Source organism: Drosophila mojavensis, unplaced genomic scaffold (genome assembly GCF_018153725.1).
Source record: "Drosophila mojavensis isolate 15081-1352.22 unplaced genomic scaffold, ASM1815372v1 contig_36, whole genome shotgun sequence".
In the NCBI taxonomy this organism is placed as follows: Eukaryota; Metazoa; Arthropoda; class Insecta; order Diptera; family Drosophilidae; genus Drosophila; species Drosophila mojavensis.
In genome coordinates this window covers 22,835,714-22,854,662 of record NW_025318858.1, presented here as the reverse complement: position 1 = coordinate 22,854,662, position 18,949 = coordinate 22,835,714, and the positions used below count along the sequence as shown (strand labels likewise).

The 18,949-nt window shown below is 41.4% G+C and overlaps 9 protein-coding genes and 1 long non-coding RNA gene across 13 annotated transcripts in view; 4 read left to right on the top strand and 6 right to left on the bottom strand.

The window, feature by feature from the left end:
• The window catches only part of LOC6577572 (flocculation protein FLO11), a 50,089-nt gene extending 47,716 nt beyond the window's left edge, over positions 1 to 2,373 (bottom strand). Inside the window, exon 1 of the mRNA XM_015165741.3 lies at positions 1,233 to 2,373. The gene's annotated coding sequence lies outside the window, so the exon portion shown is untranslated. The remainder of the gene's footprint in view (positions 1 to 1,232) is intronic.
• Positions 2,374 to 4,564: 2,191 nt separating this feature from the next.
• LOC6577568 (protein FAM32A) lies at positions 4,565 to 5,325 on the top strand. Its single transcript, XM_002003487.4, has one exon. The coding sequence runs from the start codon at positions 4,635 to 4,637 to the stop codon at positions 5,007 to 5,009; it is 375 nt and encodes a 124-aa protein (XP_002003523.1). The 5' UTR covers positions 4,565 to 4,634; the 3' UTR covers positions 5,010 to 5,325.
• Positions 5,178 to 7,044, bottom strand: LOC6577567. The gene is made up of 2 exons (XM_002003486.4): positions 6,811 to 7,044; positions 5,178 to 6,735 (listed from the first exon to the last, which is right to left on the bottom strand). The coding sequence occupies exons 1-2, from the start codon at positions 7,015 to 7,017 to the stop codon at positions 5,380 to 5,382; spliced, it is 1,563 nt and encodes a 520-aa protein (XP_002003522.2). The 5' UTR covers positions 7,018 to 7,044; the 3' UTR covers positions 5,178 to 5,379.
• Positions 7,045 to 7,321: 277 nt separating this feature from the next.
• On the top strand, positions 7,322 to 9,411 carry LOC6577566 (elongator complex protein 3). The gene is made up of 4 exons (XM_002003485.4): positions 7,322 to 7,430; positions 7,496 to 7,737; positions 7,792 to 8,657; positions 8,730 to 9,411. Exons 1-4 carry the CDS (start codon positions 7,409 to 7,411, stop codon positions 9,289 to 9,291), a joined length of 1,692 nt encoding a protein of 563 aa, XP_002003521.1. The 5' UTR covers positions 7,322 to 7,408; the 3' UTR covers positions 9,292 to 9,411.
• Positions 9,272 to 12,977, bottom strand: LOC6577565 (PHD finger protein 14). Its single transcript, XM_002003484.4, has 2 exons — positions 10,724 to 12,977; positions 9,272 to 10,664 (listed from the first exon to the last, which is right to left on the bottom strand). Exons 1-2 carry the CDS (start codon positions 12,888 to 12,890, stop codon positions 9,892 to 9,894), a joined length of 2,940 nt encoding a protein of 979 aa, XP_002003520.1. The 5' UTR covers positions 12,891 to 12,977; the 3' UTR covers positions 9,272 to 9,891.
• A 329-nt stretch (positions 12,978 to 13,306) lies between these two features.
• LOC6577564 (tRNA selenocysteine 1-associated protein 1) lies at positions 13,307 to 14,576 on the bottom strand. The gene is made up of 2 exons (XM_002003483.4): positions 14,441 to 14,576; positions 13,307 to 14,382 (listed from the first exon to the last, which is right to left on the bottom strand). Exons 1-2 carry the CDS (start codon positions 14,474 to 14,476, stop codon positions 13,378 to 13,380), a joined length of 1,041 nt encoding a protein of 346 aa, XP_002003519.1. The 5' UTR covers positions 14,477 to 14,576; the 3' UTR covers positions 13,307 to 13,377.
• Positions 14,577 to 14,626: 50 nt separating this feature from the next.
• On the top strand, positions 14,627 to 15,212 carry LOC6577563 (NADH dehydrogenase [ubiquinone] 1 alpha subcomplex subunit 2). The gene is made up of 3 exons (XM_002003482.4): positions 14,627 to 14,815; positions 14,876 to 14,982; positions 15,048 to 15,212. Exons 1-3 carry the CDS (start codon positions 14,718 to 14,720, stop codon positions 15,128 to 15,130), a joined length of 288 nt encoding a protein of 95 aa, XP_002003518.1. The 5' UTR covers positions 14,627 to 14,717; the 3' UTR covers positions 15,131 to 15,212.
• Positions 15,192 to 17,098, bottom strand: LOC6577562 (probable pseudouridine-5'-phosphatase). 4 transcript variants are annotated; one of them, XM_002003481.4, is made up of 4 exons: positions 16,971 to 17,098; positions 16,669 to 16,805; positions 16,142 to 16,360; positions 15,192 to 15,661 (listed from the first exon to the last, which is right to left on the bottom strand). In XM_002003481.4, exons 2-4 carry the CDS (start codon positions 16,730 to 16,732, stop codon positions 15,249 to 15,251), a joined length of 696 nt encoding a protein of 231 aa, XP_002003517.2. In that variant the 5' UTR covers positions 16,733 to 16,805; positions 16,971 to 17,098; the 3' UTR covers positions 15,192 to 15,248. The 4 variants fall into 4 exon arrangements, with proteins under 4 accessions (XP_002003517.2, XP_032584914.1, XP_032584915.1 ...); XM_032729023.2 differs by lacking the exon at positions 16,142 to 16,360 and adding an exon at positions 16,397 to 16,615 and having other exon boundaries at positions 16,909 to 17,095; XM_032729024.2 differs by lacking the exon at positions 16,142 to 16,360 and adding an exon at positions 16,397 to 16,615 and having other exon boundaries at positions 17,003 to 17,094.
• LOC122757258 lies at positions 15,658 to 17,275 on the top strand. Its single transcript, XR_006357225.1, has 2 exons — positions 15,658 to 16,049; positions 16,119 to 17,275. It is a non-coding gene; the product is annotated as an uncharacterized LOC122757258 (long non-coding RNA).
• A 361-nt stretch (positions 17,276 to 17,636) lies between these two features.
• On the bottom strand, positions 17,637 to 18,856 carry LOC6577560 (60S ribosomal protein L27a). Its single transcript, XM_002003480.4, has 4 exons — positions 18,757 to 18,856; positions 18,145 to 18,462; positions 17,782 to 17,917; positions 17,637 to 17,722 (listed from the first exon to the last, which is right to left on the bottom strand). Exons 1-3 carry the CDS (start codon positions 18,757 to 18,759, stop codon positions 17,789 to 17,791), a joined length of 450 nt encoding a protein of 149 aa, XP_002003516.1. The 5' UTR covers positions 18,760 to 18,856; the 3' UTR covers positions 17,637 to 17,722; positions 17,782 to 17,788.
• Between the last annotated feature and the right edge of the window lie 93 nt (positions 18,857 to 18,949).

Below are 18,949 nucleotides of genomic sequence, written 5' to 3'. Positions count from 1 at the left end.
TAGCTTTTTTTCTGATATTTTCATAAAAGTATTTACCTGATACGAATTCTCGGATAACAACAAAAATCTAAAGTTAATCATTTAGGATTTTTTCTGATTTATTAAAACCCTTCCACTTGCTGAGCTGAGTTTTTTCCATTTTATCCAAAAATCTATTTGATTTCATTTTATTTCAATTGCCAGTCGGTCGAAGGAAAATCAATCGGAACGTGGCACGATTGCGGTAGAGTCGTAATGCATGCATATAAATAATATCAACATATTTGAGTCGCTATTAAAAGGCCAGCACGTGAGTAAATGGAAATATAAAAATAATATAATTGAGTGTGCGCTGAATTAAGCGCGCATTTATTGGCTGTGGTTAAATTCATTTCAATTTTTAATTATGCGCGTAATTCTTTAATGCGGTTCCATTTTAGGCTAATTGCGCATACGAAATGCTGAATGCTGCGGGCAGGCTTTACGAGTATTTAAGTGGGACGAAAATCGATTGATTGAATGAGATGGAGCTAGCAGATTGATTTATTGATTGAAAAATTTATTGATTTTGGTAGATTGACTGATTGATTGTTTTATGGAATGACTGATGCACGAAAGGCTGACGGACCGCCTAATTGAAGAGAAATAGGCAGATTGACAGTTGAACTAAGTGATCGACTGATTGATACTGATTGATTGTCTACCTAATTCTCAGAATCGCTAAATGACTGATTGATTAATTGGTGAATGATTGATTTACTGATTGACTGACTGGTTGATTGATTTGTTGACTGATTGACTTAGTCATTGTCTGTTTGAAACATTGACTTATTGTCTGGCTAATTGACAGATTTGCTAATTTAATGACTTGCTAAAAACTGAATGATTAATAAATGGATCGATCACTCAATTACCCAACCGATAGATTGATTGAATATATAAAAATAATATTGTAATTGAAAATGGGTACAAATTCCACATTTATTAAAATTATGATTAAAGTCCAAATCGTAAGAACTTAAAAACTTGAATTTTGTACAAAAGTTGCTGTTAAGTTGTTTTTTTTTTTTTCATAGAAACTAACTTTTATAAAATTCCAAAGAAAACTAAAAGGAAATGTTTGCAAGAAACATTTCTGAATGGCATCCATTTAACCGGCTGTAGATAATGGATTAAGATAGAAGGGTATGCTTTCAATTTGACCACAAACAATAGCTTTGAATAATTAATAACAAAAATGGGAATAAACTCACCTTCATGGAAGAACGCCAACTAGAAAGTGCTGCGTCAAGGATTCACGGATTCACAGTTTGTGTTTAATACTGAGCAAATTGCTATGCTGGCTATGCTGGCTATGCTTGGCCTGGCCACGAACTGTTGCGATTGTTGATTAACATGCCACTGGCGGTGGCAGCAGGTACATTAGCTTTTCAATATTAGATCTTTTCTTTTGCTCTGCTTCTTCTTTTTTAACACTTTTTAATTAAGGTGGAGAAACTCAACTAAAACAGAACCGAACTGAACTTTCACTTCAGATGCGCTGCCATTATGCATTCTTATGGTGCGCTGATTACTTTTCATTGTTGTGCGTAGCATGTGTGTGTGCATGTGTGTGTGCATGTGTGTGTGTGTGTGTAAATATTTGTTAAACAATGCATACATTTGTTAATATTTGCACTCGTACAATAACAGACAATTCGCATCACTTGGCTGGGTATATAAATCGTTCAATGCTGTTGCTGCTGCTGCTGCTGCTGCTGTTGCTGTTGCTGCTGCTGCTGCTGCTGAGGCAAATAACGTATACGCCGCGTATGCGTTGCCATTGAAATTGCGCTAATGGCATTTCAATAACGCATTTGCAACCGCAGCTCTTTTGCAACAAACATTTCTGGAATTTTAAATCATCTGTGCGGCTGTGTATGTGTGTGTGTGTGAGTGTGTTTTCATATGTATTTCAGTGCGACGTGTTGAATAAAACATTTGGGAAACATCCTTTGAATTATTCAAAATTCATTCCAACACAAAACTTCTCTCTTTTACACTCTGTCATAAAGTGGGCAAATCGATTTTGCATGCGACAAGCATTTTAAGGTCGACTGGTAATGAAAAAGTTATCCTCGTTTTGGTTTTGCTTGTTTTTTTTCGTTTACTAACTTTTTGGGTTCTCACAAATGGCATTTCAACACCAAAATAAAAACAAATAAATGAAATCAAATATATGGTCAACTTTTGAAACAAATGTGGCAACTGGTTTGCTTATTTGCAACATTATTCGCAAATATTTGGAGTTGGAAATTAGAGCAAAGCTGTAATTTTTTCATAGAAACAGACAAAGGCCAGTTGATGGCTTTAAAATATATATTGTGATTTAAGAAAGAATTACCAAATTTTTTTTATCATTTCTGATATAATATAATTTTATCATAAATATTAAAGTTGAAGCTATAAACAGCCAATATATATGCACTTCAAAAAGTAAACTGTATGAGCAAAAGCTATTGCATGTCTGTAATTCGATTTTATAATCCGTAATTAATTATAGATAATTTATTTAATTTTATTTATACTCCAAGCTCAACAGACTCATTCCAACCCAATGTAAAACATAATTTTAATTTTTTAATTTTGCAGGTCTCAATATAAATTTGCTGATTCAATCGATTTACTAACTTACTTATTGAAATCTATTTCTTAATTTATTTTAAAAATTTTAACAATAGCACTTTTTTTGTTGGAAATCTGAAACTGAACTGAAATCTAAAATTTTGGCATATATAATTATTAAATATTAAATATGCCAAAAGCTCAACAGAAGTTTTCTGTAAGTATAAAATATATCAAATATTCGACTGAGCATATTTTTTCAATAGAAATTTTATTTTTAAGTAAGTAAATATTTTTTCACCTTTTTTGTTATCAAATATTTAAGACAAGCTAAGGAAAGTAAAAGGGAAATAAATATCTTATTTATTCGTTTCGGTGAGTTTCACTGCAGTCACAAGCTACATGAACTCAAACAATATTTCCAAGTACTCTGACCTTCGATTATAACAGCTTGAAACCTTGTTTTCCGTCTGTTTGCGAGTGAACCATTTCGACAACTTATTACAGAAAAATATAATACTTATGCATGCGAGTAAGAAAATAAAAAGTCTTTGATGTCAGAACTAAGCCTGCCCAAGCAGAAAACTGAACAACAGATATTTATTTTTAATGCGAGCTTAACATTCTTTTTATGACATTGAAAGTCGCTGTTGATGCTTCCCAAGTTGCCTTTTTTGTAGCCCTTTTCAGGCTGGCAGAGAGTTAAAAAGAGAGAGAAAGAGAGAGCGTAAGAGAGACAGGCAGAGAGCGCGCGGTTACCTGTTACATGCTATGTGTATGAGCTTATAGACCGTTAGATCATGCTGCTTAGTTAACGGACGCTCTGTTCAAATTCGAAATTGAAATCGTAAATTTCGAACATGCAAATGTGATAGATTGTCAAATAAATATAAAAAAGAACACACATATAACATGAAAAGTCGTAAGAAAACAGAGCCATTGAAAGGACACACGCTCGCACTCACACACACACATGACAGTTGCAAATGAACATGTATCCTCGGAACAGGCACATAAAATGTATTACTTTTTTTTGCCTGACGATGATGATGATAATATTTTCTGATATTTTCATTACATTGTTGTGCTTTTACGACTGTTATCCTTGAGTGAAGAACTTGCTACAGGATGCTAAAACCAACACGCATACACACACACACTCGCTCACACAGCAGCAGCCAAGCAAAACCTCTGAGCCTTACACACACAAATAAAGTCTCACGCACACGCACACACATACACGCATGCGAGGTGAGCGAGCTTTTTCCACCTAATGTCTAAACCGTTAGTTTTCAGAGACTGCAAGAAACCGAGTGGGCAGATGTTTCACCTTCACACTTTGGGGTTTTTTTAGATGTTACAATTGAATTTTTATTATATTTTTATGATTTTTTTAAAATATTTTTTTTATTAAATCTTTTTTTAAATTTTTTACACTTTACACCAGCGATCGACACGGTTTTTAATTTTTTTCATATTTAACTGCCTTGGTTGAGTTGTTGAGTTTTAGCAATTTATGAATAAATTTTTTAAATATTTACAAACGCGCCTTGAAAGCGTGTGCACAACACACGAGATGTTGTTCCGCTGCTCGTTGAAATTGAACTGAATGCTAACAAGTACACGGCAGCCTAACCACGCACAACTACATATGCAGTAGGCATGCGAGCTTTTTTACACGGACCAACGATGCGTGGGTGGCCAGTGGCCACAAAGAGCGAAAGCTCCAAACAGAGAATTGGTGTACGCTACTGTGCAAGTATGTAGAAACAGCAACACAAAAAATAGAAATCTGTTACCCTTGAATAAATTAATTGCTAGCATTAGAATTTTTATATCATTAAAATTAACTTCTCTTTGTTTTAATGTAATAAAAAAAAAAAACGTAGCATTTATTTAAAATTAAATATGTTATATCTCCTATCGATAATACTTGCCTATCGAAAAGTATAACAACATGTCCAGCCCTGACTATTTCATGTGGCTTGTCAGCCCTTATAATCAAAACAAAACAAATCGTTTAACTGTTCAGAAAATAAATAATAAAGAGAATGTCTGATGCTTATGCATACGCTGCCAAGGGCAAACTTAAACTCAAATGCGATTCGGAGCTGAAGAAAAAGAAGAAGAAGAAGCATAAGAGCAAGGACAAGGAGAAAGAGGAATTGCAACAAGCATATGTCGAGCAGCAAATCAACGAAGCTGCTAATGGAACTGTACAAGCCTCGACTTCCAATTCAAGTGGATACCAACGCAAGCTGACCAAAGCAGAACTGGCGACCAAAAAGCAACAAGAGAAGATGCGAAACAAACGCATAATGGACAAGGCACAGACAACACACAAGCAGCGCGTAGAGAAATTCAATGAGCATCTGGATACCCTGACCGAGCATTTCGATATCCCCAAGGTGTCGTGGACGAAATAAGTAAATGCACCTATTTGCTTGCTGTGCTCTTCGATATGAGGAACTGGTAGAGTTCGTATATAAACCTAAGCAAAATTATATTAATTTCTTGAGAACTATTCAGCAAGCCATTAGATCCGGTTAGCTAAATATCTTCATGCTAATTGAAAAGAAGAAAACAATGCATCGTTAGTTTAAACATTTCCGAGTGTTATATATATATATATATATTAAGCATAATTTTGACTAAATATTATGTTTTGTTGAGAGGCCAATATAAATGGCTGCATAAAACTAAATACATTTACGGTAATACATATACAAAAAACAACTTAAATGAGATGTTTCCAACATTCAGTCCACTTTCTAAAACAAGGCTACGAAATTGTTTTCAATGCGGTGCCATGAGCTCCAGCATGGCATACTTCCATGTCCACGCACGTACCAACTGCTCGAAACGTGAACGCTCATGCTCGTAGATATAGCCAAGCTCGGGCTCCATGCAAACCTCAGTGTAGGGATCTGTGAGCAAACTTTGCACCGACAACAAAACCTTGGCCACATTTAGAGCCAGCGACCAGTTTTGCTGCTGGAATATATCGATGCCGACATCCCCATGCCTGGACACATTCGGATGAAGGATTTTGGTTAGAAAACGCACCGTTGGCGGTGTCATGGGATAGCGTTCCGGGAAGTATATGAAGAGAAAGAACTTGCCGCCCTCGTATGGGCTGCCCGGCGGACCGAGTATCGTTGCTTGCCAATAGTTATTTTGTCGATCCAATGGTATGGCCGATATGCCCTCCGCTTCGTAGCTATTCAACAGATTCGCTTCGCCGCGCAGAAAGTTATTGCGTATCATATTACCCAATTCGCCAGCTGGTGGCGACTGGCTGCCCAGATCGATGAGGCAGGTGCGACAGAAGCAAGACGACATCAATGCTCCATACAATTTATACCAGTCCGGTTGGTCGGCGAGGCACTCGAACAGCGGCCAGCGCTGTTTTATGTAGGTCTTCCACATGGTCTGAGCCGTATTCTTGACAATAATCTCGTTCCACTGCTTACACACTTCGCTGGCCATCCACAGCGACATGTCATCCAAGTATGCAAATATTTTCAACATCACCTCGACGGGTATGCGATTTGTGATGCACTTGCTCCCACTGCTCCCGCTGCTGTTTCCACTGTTGATTGCATTGTATTCATGCGCCCGAGCACGTCCGTCGGTCAGCTCGAGCATGTAATGGGGCAGAGCGTGTGGGGCGGCGGGGCGTGGCCGTTTGATGGGCAACAAAAATGGATTTACCGCACGTTCATGCTCGTAATCACGCTCCGGCGTACCTCGTCTCGCCGGCAATGCTTGTGGTTCCACTTGCGGCTCTGCCTGTTGCTGCGCAGGCTGTGCTTCTTCTATATGCTCAGCTTGGTTGTTTGCAGGTTGTTGTAATTGTTGCGGGTGCGGTTGCTGCTGTTGTGGTTGTTGTTGTTGCTGCTGTGGTGCAGCTGGTGCCGCATCTTCTAGATCTTCGAAGCCCATTATATCCGCATCGTTTTCAGTTTCATCGTCCTCTTGTTTGTCCTTGAAAGGCGGCTCATCATTGCCAGAGTCCTCGTCGTCCGACAATTCGGTCAGTAGCTCCTCAGCCCGTTGTGCATTGTATAGAAAAGCATGACAGGCACCGCAGAGCGGCTCACCGAAATTCGGCCCGTAATAGCCATTACAGACCCAGCACGCATGGCTGTTCTGCAGTTGCCAGGAATATCACAAATTATATAAAATAAAAAGTATTTCATTTTTTTTTTTTTTTTGTATACACACCGAAAAACTGAATGTTGGCTCTGTAAGTAATTGTTTATCTTTTTCTTCCTCCTCAGCGATGTCACCTGAGTCATCCATTTCATCGTCGCTGACATTCAGTTGCTGCAGCAACTGCTCATCGTCGTTTTGCTGCTGCACGCAGCTAGACATTTTTGTAATCCGTCGAAAATTGTTATAAAAAAACACAACTGATGTCTTCTTCGTCATGCAACGTAAAGACACTTCTTGTAGTAAAACTATCGATTTTGTATCGATACCGATAGCAATGTTAGAGATACGTTTCTGTGAGCGAACAAGACTGTTTTGTGTTTTCATTTCAAGCTGACGTCGTAGATTTAGAAATTATTTTGATATAATTACTTTACTATTTCATATATGTTATAGAATTAAGAGATTTCATAGTAATTATACATAGTAACTATACTATTTTAACAATAGCATATAAGTAGTTAAGCTAAAATGAATATACATTCAAATAGCAATTTTTATTGTGACGTCATAAAGTGTTCATCCAAGTTGCAACCTCTTCATTTTACGTTCCCTAATGGCAACTACAGCGTCACACGTGCAATATTTATAAGATTTCGCCAGCCATAAGATGAGACCAAAAAAGAAACTAGGTATGATTGAATTGTGAATAAAAAGTAAATTAATTAAAATTTCGTCAAATTTAATGCCGTCGCAGCTGTGGGTCTTAGCCGCGAAGAGCGACAGGTGCTTGTCATCGGCGAAATCATACAGGAACTGCTTAAGGCACACGAAAGCAAAAAGGATGTGAATCTGAATCGCATGAAGTCGCTGATATCATCCAAATATGGACTAGACAGCTCACCACGTTTGGTAGACATTATAGCAGCAGTACCGCACGATGCAAAGAAAATACTTCTGCCCAAATTGCGCGCCAAGCCAATACGAACTGCAAGCGGAGTAAGTAAATACTCATTCTATTTAGTGATTTATTTATAGTTTAGATTGTTTTAGATTGCCGTGGTTGCTGTCATGTGCAAGCCACATCGTTGTCCGCACATCAATTTCACGGGCAACATTTGCGTCTATTGCCCCGGCGGACCGGACAGCGATTTCGAATACTCCACACAGTCGTATACGGGCTACGAGCCCACGTCGATGCGTGCTATACGCGCACGGTACGATCCTTTTCTACAGACCCGTCATCGTGTTGAGCAGCTGAAACAGCTAGGCCATTCGGTTGACAAGGTGGAGTTTATTGTTATGGGAGGTACTTTCATGGCCCTGTCGGAGGAATATCGTGATTATTTTATACGTAATTTGCACGATGCCCTCTCCGGTCACAGCAGCGCAAATGTAGCTGAAGCTGTGCGGTATTCCGAGAAATCAAGAACCAAATGCATTGGCATCACAATCGAAACACGACCGGATTATTGCCTCAAGCGTCACATCACGGATATGCTAAATTATGGCTGCACACGTCTGGAGATCGGTGTGCAGTCAGTCTATGAGGATGTGGCCAGAGACACGAATCGTGGCCATACGGTGGCCGCGGTATGTGAAACCTTTAAGATGGGCAAAGATGCCGGCTACAAGATTGTCACACACATGATGCCCGATCTGCCAAATGTTGACTTTGAGCGTGACATCGAACAGTTTATTGAATACTTTGAAAATCCAGCTTTTCGCTCAGATGGCCTGAAGATCTATCCCACTCTGGTCATACGCGGCACTGGCCTCTATGAGCTTTGGAAGACGGGTCGCTACAAGTCATATCCACCGTCCATGCTGGTTGACTTGGTGGCCAAAATTTTGGCATTGGTGCCGCCCTGGACGCGTGTCTATCGAGTACAGCGTGATATACCCATGCCTTTGGTTAGGTAAGATCTAAATTCTAATTGAATTCAAATTCTCTTCATCTCAAATCCAATCCAATTCTCTTCCATCTACAGCTCTGGCGTTGAGCATGGTAACCTGCGTGAACTGGCGCTGGCTCGCATGAAAGATTTGGGAACTGTTTGTCGGGATGTGCGTACCCGTGAGGTTGGCATTCAAGAGATCCACAACAAAGTGCGTCCATACGAAATTGAATTGATACGTCGGGATTACGTTGCGAACGGCGGCTGGGAGACGTTCTTATCGTACGAGGACCCCGAGCAGGATATACTTGTGGGTCTGCTGCGCCTTCGCAAATGCTCTTCGGAGACTTTCAGACCAGAACTGCAGGGCAATTGCTCCATTGTGCGCGAGCTGCATGTTTATGGCTCGGTGGTGCCCGTCAGCTCTCGAGATCCAACCAAGTTCCAGCATCAGGGCTTTGGCACTCTGCTCATGGAAGAGGCGCAGCGCATCGCTGTCGAGGAGCATGAAAGCACTAAGATTGCTGTTATCTCAGGTGTTGGAACTCGCAACTATTACCGAAAACTCGGCTATACATTGGAGGGCCCCTACATGGTGAAGGATCTGACACAATATCGAAAAGAATTTGAAGCGCTAAATTCGACGGGTTGGTAGATCCAAACCTAATTTTTATGCATATGAGTTTAATATATAAGCTTTAAAGTGAACCAACTGCTTTGTACAATTATTGTTTGTCAAATATATATATACAGAAATATATTACATAAAGAATTATTTGAGGTGTTTAACTGTGGAGGGCATAATATAATATTGAATGAAATATTTAATTTGATGGAATTTATGATATGTTAAAACTATTATAAAAAATAAATGCCTAATTTGTACAAACATTGTTTTAAATTTATAAATATTCGTATGTTGTATAATTAGTTGATTGTTTTGCTTCTGTGGAAGCTTTATAAAATTGGTATTAATCTGGATATCTAAACCAAAATACAAACAAGTTATAAATACAAATGAAAAACATTTAGTATGCTAGTCAAGAATTCGTAGTATGGGTAGTGAACGAAATCAGATATAGTTACAATTATATAGCAAGATATTATCATTGAGATGATAAATATTGCGATGCCATGATACAAAGCTTATAGATTAGTTGAAAACATTTTAAAATACTTGTGCATTGGGTAAAAGAGAGCTTATAGTATATCATATTATATCTTATGCTTAAATGTGCATTAGTTAGATGTAAAACTATTTTTTGGGCAGTGCCTCCTCGTCCGTGGGATCACAGTCGGCACAGTGCCAGGAGTATCCGCGAATTTTCGGCGATTTCTTTAGTGGCGGTTCGAGGCAGGCGAAATGATAGTGTTTATGGCATTCATCACAAGTCACAACCTGATTGGCTTTAGCTGTTTGCTGGCAGATACAGCAATTGATCTCAACATTGGCTTTGGGAGTGGATACGCGTGGTCTGCCCACACGCTGTTTGCGTGGCGTCGATTTCCGAGGACTGACCTTGCGCTGTGGTGAGGGCGTCTCTGGAGCCAGTTTCGGCTCTTTCACGGCTTTTTGTGGCGTTATTACGGTAGGCATCACAACGACAGGGGCAGCTGGCTGCTCTGGTTGGATGACATCCTCAACTGTTTCCACGGAGGTGGGACGTGATGCCTCGTCCACAGAGCGCACCGCATTGGCGGGCACATAAAAGCTGCGTGACTCGGGCGCATCTTCGCCGGGCAAGCGCAACGTTTTAAATATGATTTTAATAGGTCGTCCGGAGTTGGCATTATCCGGCGTACTCTCATCGGCATGAGCGCGCTTTTTACGCTTCCGCTTGTGCTCCTTGCTGAAAGACTTCTCGGTATCCGATGACAAGTTGTGCTTGTTTTTATGCTTATCCTTGCGCTTGCCTTTGCGCGATGATTGCTTGCCACTGGAATCATCAATGGAATCCTCACAGCCAGACAGATGGGAGATATTTGCAGCTTGGGGAATCGTAAGGTCTATGTGGGCAACTGTTTGAACTGCAAGGGACAAATATTATTAAAATGGATAACAGTGGGTTAAAAATATATATTCCTACCATTCACAGGGGTCTTCCTTGGCGACTGCATCTTGGCGCGCTTTGGCGACTTGCTAAATTCATCGCCAGCTTCAATAGCTGCAGGCATGGTTTTGTTAAGTCCACGTTTATGATGTTGAGGCGCCTCTTTGGGCACATCGTCCAGTGAGTAACGATCCACATAGACCAAATGCCCATCCTTGTTGAAGCGCGTGCGCGATTTACGAGGCCCTGGTGAGATTTCAGTCACCGCATCGGACACATCCGATTTGTCACAGCACTCGGAGCACTGCCAGCCATACAGCTTGGATTTCTTGGGCGGACGCGTTAGCGGTGGATTCAAGCAGCCCAAATGATAGTGCAGGTTGCAAGTGTCGCACTTCACAAGCAAATGCTGATCATTATTGCGCTTGCAGATGCCACAGCTAACTGCAGGCGCAATGGTGGATGCCTTACTAGAGTTCATATGGGATTGCTGGGTACTCAGCATGCGGGAGTTGTCCAGCTTATTGCCCAAGTGGGCAAGGGGAAAACCAACACCCATTTTCAGAGCTGCCGCTGTGGGCACAGAAATGGGCCGTTGTGGTGGTGTCGTCACCTTGGGCAGCTGTTCCGGCAACGGGCGTGCAATGACTTCTACGGGTGGTAAGCTCAGAGCGGGACACAGCTGCGACAAGCTGCTATGCAGCGATTTGATGGACGCGACCAAAGCATCACGCGTAGCCTTCACCTGCTTGCGTTCCTCCAAGGCATTGTCGTACTTGGCGCGCAGCACATCCTGCGCCTGACTCAACGCGGCATTGTGCTGCACGAGCTGCTGCTGCTGTTGCTTAAACTCCGCCATGCGAACAATACGGTCCATATAGTAAGCTGTGAACTCAACACTAAACGCTGGAGCTATATGCCATTTTTTTCGGATGTCCTGGAGCGCTTGTATGTGTGCTTCACGCTGCTCCAAGTGCTGCACATCGACTGCCATGAACTCCGCCTTGGCCAGCAGACGACGGCAGGCCGAAGCCGAGCTGGTTAAAAGACGTGACATCTTTTGTGTGGGAACCCATGGTGTTGGCTTCATTTGTTTGTGCTGCGCATATTTTTGCTGTATCTTCAATAGCTTCCGTTGAATGCGCGCCTGTGCTGGATTAGGATTAGCGTCGATTATCGGCTGATTGGCCTCGATCAGAGCTCTCTGCTTGGCCTGCTGCAGCATATTGAGGCGCAGAGTGTGATAATTGCGGCGACGTTTCTTGATCATCTCCTTCTCCGAGTGCACCTTGCAGTGGGCGTAAAATGGATCCGCCGCGTCATCCTCGTGATGTGCCTCGATCAGATAGCCAGCGACCTGTGCGCAAGTGACATGAAAATACGTTTTGCACATGCCCGCATCGCAACCGATGCACACGCCGGTGCGTGCAAAGAGCGCATTATCGCACAGCGAGCACAGCTTGGCGCCCCACTTGCTGTACTGCATCTCAAACAGCGTCACCGAGCTGAGCTGTTCCACCTCACCGAAAGCCACGCCCGGCACATATAGAGCACATATCAAATGCACCCATTTCCCCACATCTGTTTCCTTGTATATACCACCCTTGTTGGGGCACAGCTCACAGTCCGGCTCCGTAACGCCGGCACGACAAGCCTCACAGAACCAGGGCTCGGTGGAGCAGGTGGAATTCGTGCTGGAGATACTCACATTGTCGCTAACGCCGTAGCAGCCCTCGTGCACAGAGACACCACACGAATCACATTCGACAATTTCGTTGACATCGTCACTGCGTTCCCCCAGACACACGCAGCACATACGCTTTGGTGGGGCCAGTGGTTCCGCATTGAAACCATTAACACGAGGCACCGGCACTAGAGCGAGCTGTGCGGGTGCGTTAGCTGCCGGTTGTGTTGTTGCGTCCTGCTGTGCATTGTTGTTGCTCTCAGCTAGCAGCTGGCGCAATTGCAGCGTGGAATCATCGCTGTCATCGCCAGAATTACCATCTGCATCGCTATCGCTGTTATCGCTGCTGCTGCTGGCGTCGCTGCTGTCGCCATCGCCGTCGCTTTCGTCCTTTGAGCCATCTGAGCAATTGTCAATGTCTGGCAAAAAATCACTGTCTGATGAGCTTTCACCCAAATCAAAGTCGAGCAACGCTTGTGTTGTTATTTTTGGCTGGCGCACCCGTTTAAACGGCGCCATTGAAATAAAATTGCTGTTTTTGTCGAAAACTGCAAGAAAAATCGTGCACCGTAATAGAGCTGAAAGTCTTTCGATAAATATTATCGTATGGAAACTATCGATATAAATACATCTCTCCTTAGAAATTTGGCCATTTGTAGATTTTAGTGCTGCCACGTTATCCAGGTATCGGTAAATGTAGCTTTTTTTATTACATTTAAACAAACACCTATCATATACATTACCACTGTTTCTCTTAAATTAGATTATGATTATTTTCTTTTACAAGATAATTCATAAGTAAACAAAATAACCTTTGAAAATTGTAAAATACATGCATTAAATTGCGCTGGCTTTAGTGCTGCCAGTTTAGCCAATTCTCGTCAAATCTAGCTTTAAAAAATACAAAACACTTAACATATTGAAATATATTCAAATTGGCTTAACAATAATTTTATTATGTCAACTTTAGTATTATATGATTGATGATCATTTAGTTACATGTATATTAAAATACCTCCAATTGCTCAATGGGCAACCATTTGGAGCTCTCCAAAGCATCATACAGATGACGATCTGAATCGATAGTCTCTCTGTTGAGTTTATCCACATCTAGTACAAACTTATGATCCTCCAGCCCATAATCATCTTCAACGGCGGCAGTGCCGTTAGGTGCGATAGTCTGCTGTTGTTGCTGCTGCTGCTCATATTGGGCGCTGCGCTGTGCGCTCCACGCCTCGGCGTGCTGGGCAAGGGTCTGCGGATTTGAGTGAGATTGGGACATCGCTTGCTGATAGTAGGCGGCAGCATCGGTTATTGAAGGCGCTGCGCCTTGTTCATAATAGCCCTGCCAAGCATTGTAGCCCTGCCAGTAGGTGCTGGTCGGGTCGTAATATTGCGAATAATCAGTGCCGCCTGCACTTGTTGACGACGTGGACGTAGTGCTGGAGCCGCCGTAGCCGTAGGTGTTGCTGCCACTGCCCAGTGCAGCGTTTAGCTCAGCCTTGGGCTTGGGCACCGCATTGCAGATCTTTATGGGCTTGGTGCCTAAGCCAACATAGCCATTCATATCGTATAGCGCCGACTTTTGCTCATCCTCAATGCCAAAGCGCACAAAGCCGTAGCCTTTGGAGAATCCCAGACTGTCCAGGATCACTTTGGCAGTCTTGATCGACGTGTATTTACTGGAAAATACCTTGTACAACGAGTAGTCATCCACGTCCGAGCTGAGATCACCTACCCAAACACTGAATTCTCGCTCATTACCAGGCAATTTATATGAATTGCTCGCCGAGTTCAGTCTAAATCGTACAATGGGATTTGTGCCAGGTATGGGTTTTCCATTTAGCTTGTGCATGGCGTCCAGGGCATGATCATCCGATATGAAATTGACGAAACAATAGCCCGCCGGCTCGCCTGTGTATTTATTACGCATCAGACGCACGGTTGTTGGATCTTCACCCATTTTGCGAAATGCGGCAATTATGAAATTTTCCGTCATGTACGGTTCCAGCTGCAAAACAATTCAAATATTGAGTGCAATTCTTTTATGCTTTTCATTTGCTACCTACACTGCCCATCCACAGTTGACAATGCACGGACGTCATTTCGTTGATTTAGTTATTTAATCTTCCAGTTTTTAATAACAAAATGACAAGAAAAACACGCGTAAACAAACTTTATAATAAATAGACTATCAGCAGGGCTGTATACAATTTATCGATAGCGGAGCTGCCACCTTGGTGACTATTCATAGAATTTTTAAACCCAGCAACTAAATTCAAGTATCTGGCAGCACACGCATACGGTTCATATTTAAGTTCTGACGGCTTATCAAATCCAACCGATATGCGTATAAGTTCTGTAGTTTTTGCCCAATTTACGGCTAAGTTAAAGGAATTGCGTATAATATTAGATCCAACATGCAAAGCCTCTAAGGGAGCCAGGTTGTTAAGTAATTGTATTGTTTAATTATATAATTTTATATAGAACAAATATTCCCATAGGAAATTCGTACAGCAATTTTATCCGAGCTTGAAAAAGGATAATCCAAACCTGACTATATTGGTAAGAGAGTGCGCCGGTGTGAAGCCAAAATTGTGTGCTCGCTTTGGTAAGCTGACAATTCTAGAGTATTATGGTTCCATATTATTAAATATCATATAATTTTCATTTCAGAAAAAGGCAAGGAAATCTCAATCCCAATAGCCAATCAGACTATTCCAGATATTCAGAAAACTTTGGAAGCGGTTGGCCGATGAAATGGATAAAAGCTTCCATATGCAGAATAATATAATGGCAGTTGTAGACAAAACAAATTACTAAATGCTAAACAACGATAAATTTGTATTTAGAATATGAAAAAGGGACACTCCAACTTTAATTACTAAATGGAGGCAGTCCAAATTCTTCTGGCTTAAAGTCGTTCAGCGAGCGCAACACCTTTGTTGCATGGGCGCAACGTTCCGGGGAGAGTCGTTCATCGGGCACCATGACGACCTGCATTCCCGCGCTATTGCCAGCTTCAACTCCATTCGGCGAGTCCTCGAACACTAGGCAATTGGCCGGCGCAGGTTTATCCGGAAAACGACTGGCGGCAACCAAAAATATATCGGGTGCCGGTTTCCCATTCTTCACCTCGCTGTCAGTGGAGCCGCAGACACGATGGTGGAAAAGATTGAAGAGCTCTCGATGATGTGTGGTCTTCAACTCGACCATATCGGCGCCCGAGCTGGTAGCCAGAGCGAATGGCACTTTATTCGCGTGCAAATGACGCAATAGGCGCTCAGCACCTGTAAAGGATTGGGATTACATTTTAGATTAGTTTATTTTAGTATATTGCTTTAGAATTTATAAAGCGAGCTAGGCTCTTGTTTGACTTAAATAAGTATATTGCAAACATATAAAACATTAATCATGTCCGCTCGTCTGCTAAAAGCGGTTCATTTTCATAGAAACTGCAAATTCAAACTTGACACAGAAAGTGTCATGAGTTTATCGTTTATCGTTTTGGAAGTCACTTCTCTAAGATGAGGGAGTATGGAGTTGGTTGCCGCTCATCTTTTAACAGTCCAAACTATCGGACAATATATTTTAAAAATTCTTATTGGAACTTCAATATCACGTGATTCAAGGCAGGCGATCAGCTAGTCAGGCATGCAGGATTAGCACAAAGTTATGGTATTAGAAAAGAAAATAGAACTACAAAATACTGCAGATGAAGGTGTACTGATTTAACATCTACTCTAGGAACAGCTGAGGCGCGGGCTAACCTTCGAGTAGGGGCACATTCCTCAACCGTTCGCCGCACAATTTGTGATAACGTTGCAGAAAATCATTCACAGTAATGGGTATTGCACACTCAGCGACAGCTATTTCGGCTGATCGTCGTTCCGTAGTGCCCATTACTCTGAACCGCACAGCCTCTGGATATGGTCGACCATATGCGCCCGCTATTTGTCGGGTAATCTCCTCGTATATGCGCTCAGTGTCTGAAATAGGGCGAATGTGAAATTACAAATTAGTACCTGGCATTAATTGTGAATCGACCATGAGGGCGCGTGCATTGTCCGATTGTTGTTTGGCGTACTCTTCCCAAGATAACGGCAGATCGTACTCTTTAATCATAAACTCGGCCATCTGACGCGTCTGCAAACCCATTATCTGTTGCTTCACATCGAACGTGTATGTCTTTCCATAAGGGTCGAGCACCATTTGGGCGGCCTTCGTGTAGAGAACCTCGGTGTCTGGTTAGAAGCATGTGTAAACTATAAAATATCGATAGCTCTTTGATACTTACCCAACAACAGGCCATCCATATCGAAGATGCAGTGCGTCACATTTCGCAATATCTTTTGAGCCATCTTTCCACTTTCCTATTGCTCGTTATGTAACGTAGTAATTGTGCTTGATTTGCAACTGGCAGTTAACAGACACCTGTAAACAAAAGATACAACATTTACAACAAAGTTTCCGTTACCGGTAGCTTTCTCTGAAAAGTTTATTGTTTGCCCTTTTAATGTTTTATTGCGTTAATTACGTTCGTCCTTCAGTCAAGGACAGCCATAGTACATAGGAAATGTAACAAACAAATCGATCTACCTTGACCGACACGCAACTCTCTATCTATTTATCTCTGTAGCGTCCGAAGTAAACACAACCGCTCAGCCAAACGAGACGCGAAAATCTGACTGCACTTGCGAAATTTGCGTTCAATATGCTGAAGAGTAGCGACGAGGTTGCCAGACTTTTTGGCTTATGACAAATTAAAAATTTTCCGTGTTGCATACCCTGTAGTGTCTCAATAATATTAGATAGAGTATATGTGTTCGTAACAAATATGCATTTGATATATTTAAATACAAGTAATATAATTTTGGTTAAATAAATAGATTCGTAAAATACAATTATTTGATATTTACTCATTCTCTTTAATATGACTCATATTTCAACAAACGCTGAGTATTGTATTTTTATAAAAATTAAAATACATCAAATTTTAGCATATTTTTAATAAACAAAATATTACAGCATATTACTCTTTACAGGGTATAGCAAAGTCGGAGCACTGGATACAATATATAAACACTTGTTGCCAGTGTTTTACAACAGTTGACGCACGCAAAATATTCTTAAGCGTAAGCGATATCAATAAATTTAGATTGTTTATTCACATGTGAGGTTTCCCAGAAGCTTCGCAGTGTTGCCACATTTATATCGAACTAACCCTGACGTCACAAAAACCATTAAGCATAAAAACACAATAAATGTTTTTCTTTTTAAATTTATTAAAAAACAAATACATTTTTGATGGTCGAATGTATTACGTTCAGTTGCATTTAGAAGAGGAATATCTGTAAATAATAAGAGTAAATTAGTTAACATATAAAAAGCTGAATAGGTTGAGACGCACCTTAAACTTAGGCGCTCAGCAAGCAGACACCACCGGCCTTCTTGATTTTGTCCTCAGCCTTCTTGGAGAAGTATTTGGCCTTGACGATGACGGGACGAGCGGGCAAATGGCCACGACCCAACAGCTTGTAGTAGCCCTAAAGAGAGAAAGAATTGGCACACATTATTTAATGAAAATCAATAAGGGCAAATACATAATGGACTGTGATTTTGACTTTTGTTTGTATCTGAAAGGCGTTATCTACACGGGGAGAGCAATTTGTACGTTTGCATTCAGTCCGCCCATCGCCTTGGGTATCTCTTCATATTGAACAAAATCAAGAATAGATATTTCACAAATTCTGATATCCTAAATGAAACTTACAAATTGAACCAGATCGATAACTGGAGCCTTAGTGCTCTTCTCCTTCTCGAGCTCAGCAAACTTCTCGGGTCCGACCAGAGACCACAGTTTGTCCAAATTAATTTCGGGCCTGAACTTGTGCTGGCGACGCAGATGGAAGTTCCTCATGCCAACCTTGCCGAAATAACCAGGATGGTATTTGTCGAAGTTGATGCGGTGATGGTGCATGCCACCAGCGTTACCGCGACCTCCAGGATGCTTGCGGTGCTTGCCGATACGGCCGTGACCGTGGCTGACATGACCACGAAGCTTCCTGGTCTTCTTCCTCTTGATATTCGACTGCAAGCAAAAACGAAAAAACCAATTTCAATTATTTGCTGCAGTTACACGTGCATTCAAAGCGGTAAGTGAGGACGTTGTCCAACTAAACACATGGCAGAGGTTATGTTTGCATGCCATTGTCGAATTTTGGTCTTGTTGCTCACGTTTGTATAGCTCAAGCATGCTTCAATTCACTTTACTGCCAAAGGCAAAATTGCCATTTAACTTATACACATCTGCATTTGTTTATCTATTTTATACATTGCTTTTATGCTAAATTGAAATGCACAACTCATATTGACGTCCACTCACCATCTTCAGAGTTTTGGAAAGAAAGAAGTGAGCAAAGTTGGCTGCGCTTCAAGCTGTCATTTGAATAGTGGTAAACGTTTTCCAGCACTGTTAGGGTTACCTTAACTTGCAAATGAATATTTAGGAAAGTGAGTTTTTAATTCAAAAGCCGTGTTTAAAAAGAAAATATTTTACAATAAATTTAATGGCAGGT

Excerpts from the sequence above, each read along its gene's own strand:
- LOC6577568 (XM_002003487.4), top strand. The coding sequence starts at position 4,635 with ATGTCTGATGCTTATGCATACGCTGCCAAGGGCAAACTTAAACTCAAA.
- LOC6577567 (XM_002003486.4), bottom strand. The coding sequence starts at position 7,017 with ATGACGAAGAAGACATCAGTTGTGTTTTTTTATAACAATTTTCGACGG. Across the intron at positions 6,736-6,810 it reads AGCCAACATTCAGTTTTTCG|AACAGCCATGCGTGCTGGGT; the intron begins GTGTGTATACAA and ends TGGCAACTGCAG.
- LOC6577566 (XM_002003485.4), top strand. The coding sequence starts at position 7,409 with ATGAGACCAAAAAAGAAACTAG. Across the intron at positions 7,738-7,791 it reads CAATACGAACTGCAAGCGGA|ATTGCCGTGGTTGCTGTCAT; the intron begins GTAAGTAAATAC and ends AGATTGTTTTAG. Across the intron at positions 8,658-8,729 it reads ATACCCATGCCTTTGGTTAG|CTCTGGCGTTGAGCATGGTA; the intron begins GTAAGATCTAAA and ends TTCCATCTACAG.
- LOC6577565 (XM_002003484.4), bottom strand. The coding sequence starts at position 12,890 with ATGGCGCCGTTTAAACGGGTGCGCCAGCCAAAAATAACAACACAAGCG. Across the intron at positions 10,665-10,723 it reads AAGGAAGACCCCTGTGAATG|TTCAAACAGTTGCCCACATA; the intron begins GTAGGAATATAT and ends TGTCCCTTGCAG.
- LOC6577564 (XM_002003483.4), bottom strand. The coding sequence starts at position 14,476 with ATGACGTCCGTGCATTGTCAACTGTGGATGGGCAGT. Across the intron at positions 14,383-14,440 it reads GTCAACTGTGGATGGGCAGT|CTGGAACCGTACATGACGGA; the intron begins GTAGGTAGCAAA and ends ATTGTTTTGCAG.
- LOC6577563 (XM_002003482.4), top strand. The coding sequence starts at position 14,718 with ATGCGTATAAGTTCTGTAGTTTTTGCCCAATTTACGGCTAAGTTAAAG. Across the intron at positions 14,816-14,875 it reads AAAGCCTCTAAGGGAGCCAG|GAAATTCGTACAGCAATTTT; the intron begins GTTGTTAAGTAA and ends ATATTCCCATAG. Across the intron at positions 14,983-15,047 it reads AAAATTGTGTGCTCGCTTTG|AAAAAGGCAAGGAAATCTCA; the intron begins GTAAGCTGACAA and ends TTTTCATTTCAG.
- LOC6577562 (XM_002003481.4), bottom strand. The coding sequence starts at position 16,732 with ATGGCTCAAAAGATATTGCGAAATGTGACGCACTGCATCTTCGATATG. Across the intron at positions 16,361-16,668 it reads TATGGATGGCCTGTTGTTGG|ACACTGAGCGCATATACGAG; the intron begins GTAAGTATCAAA and ends GCCCTATTTCAG. Across the intron at positions 15,662-16,141 it reads GAATGTGCCCCTACTCGAAG|GTGCTGAGCGCCTATTGCGT; the intron begins GTTAGCCCGCGC and ends AATCCTTTACAG.
- LOC6577560 (XM_002003480.4), bottom strand. Across the intron at positions 17,918-18,144 it reads TTATCGATCTGGTTCAATTT|GGCTACTACAAGCTGTTGGG; the intron begins GTAAGTTTCATT and ends TTCTCTCTTTAG.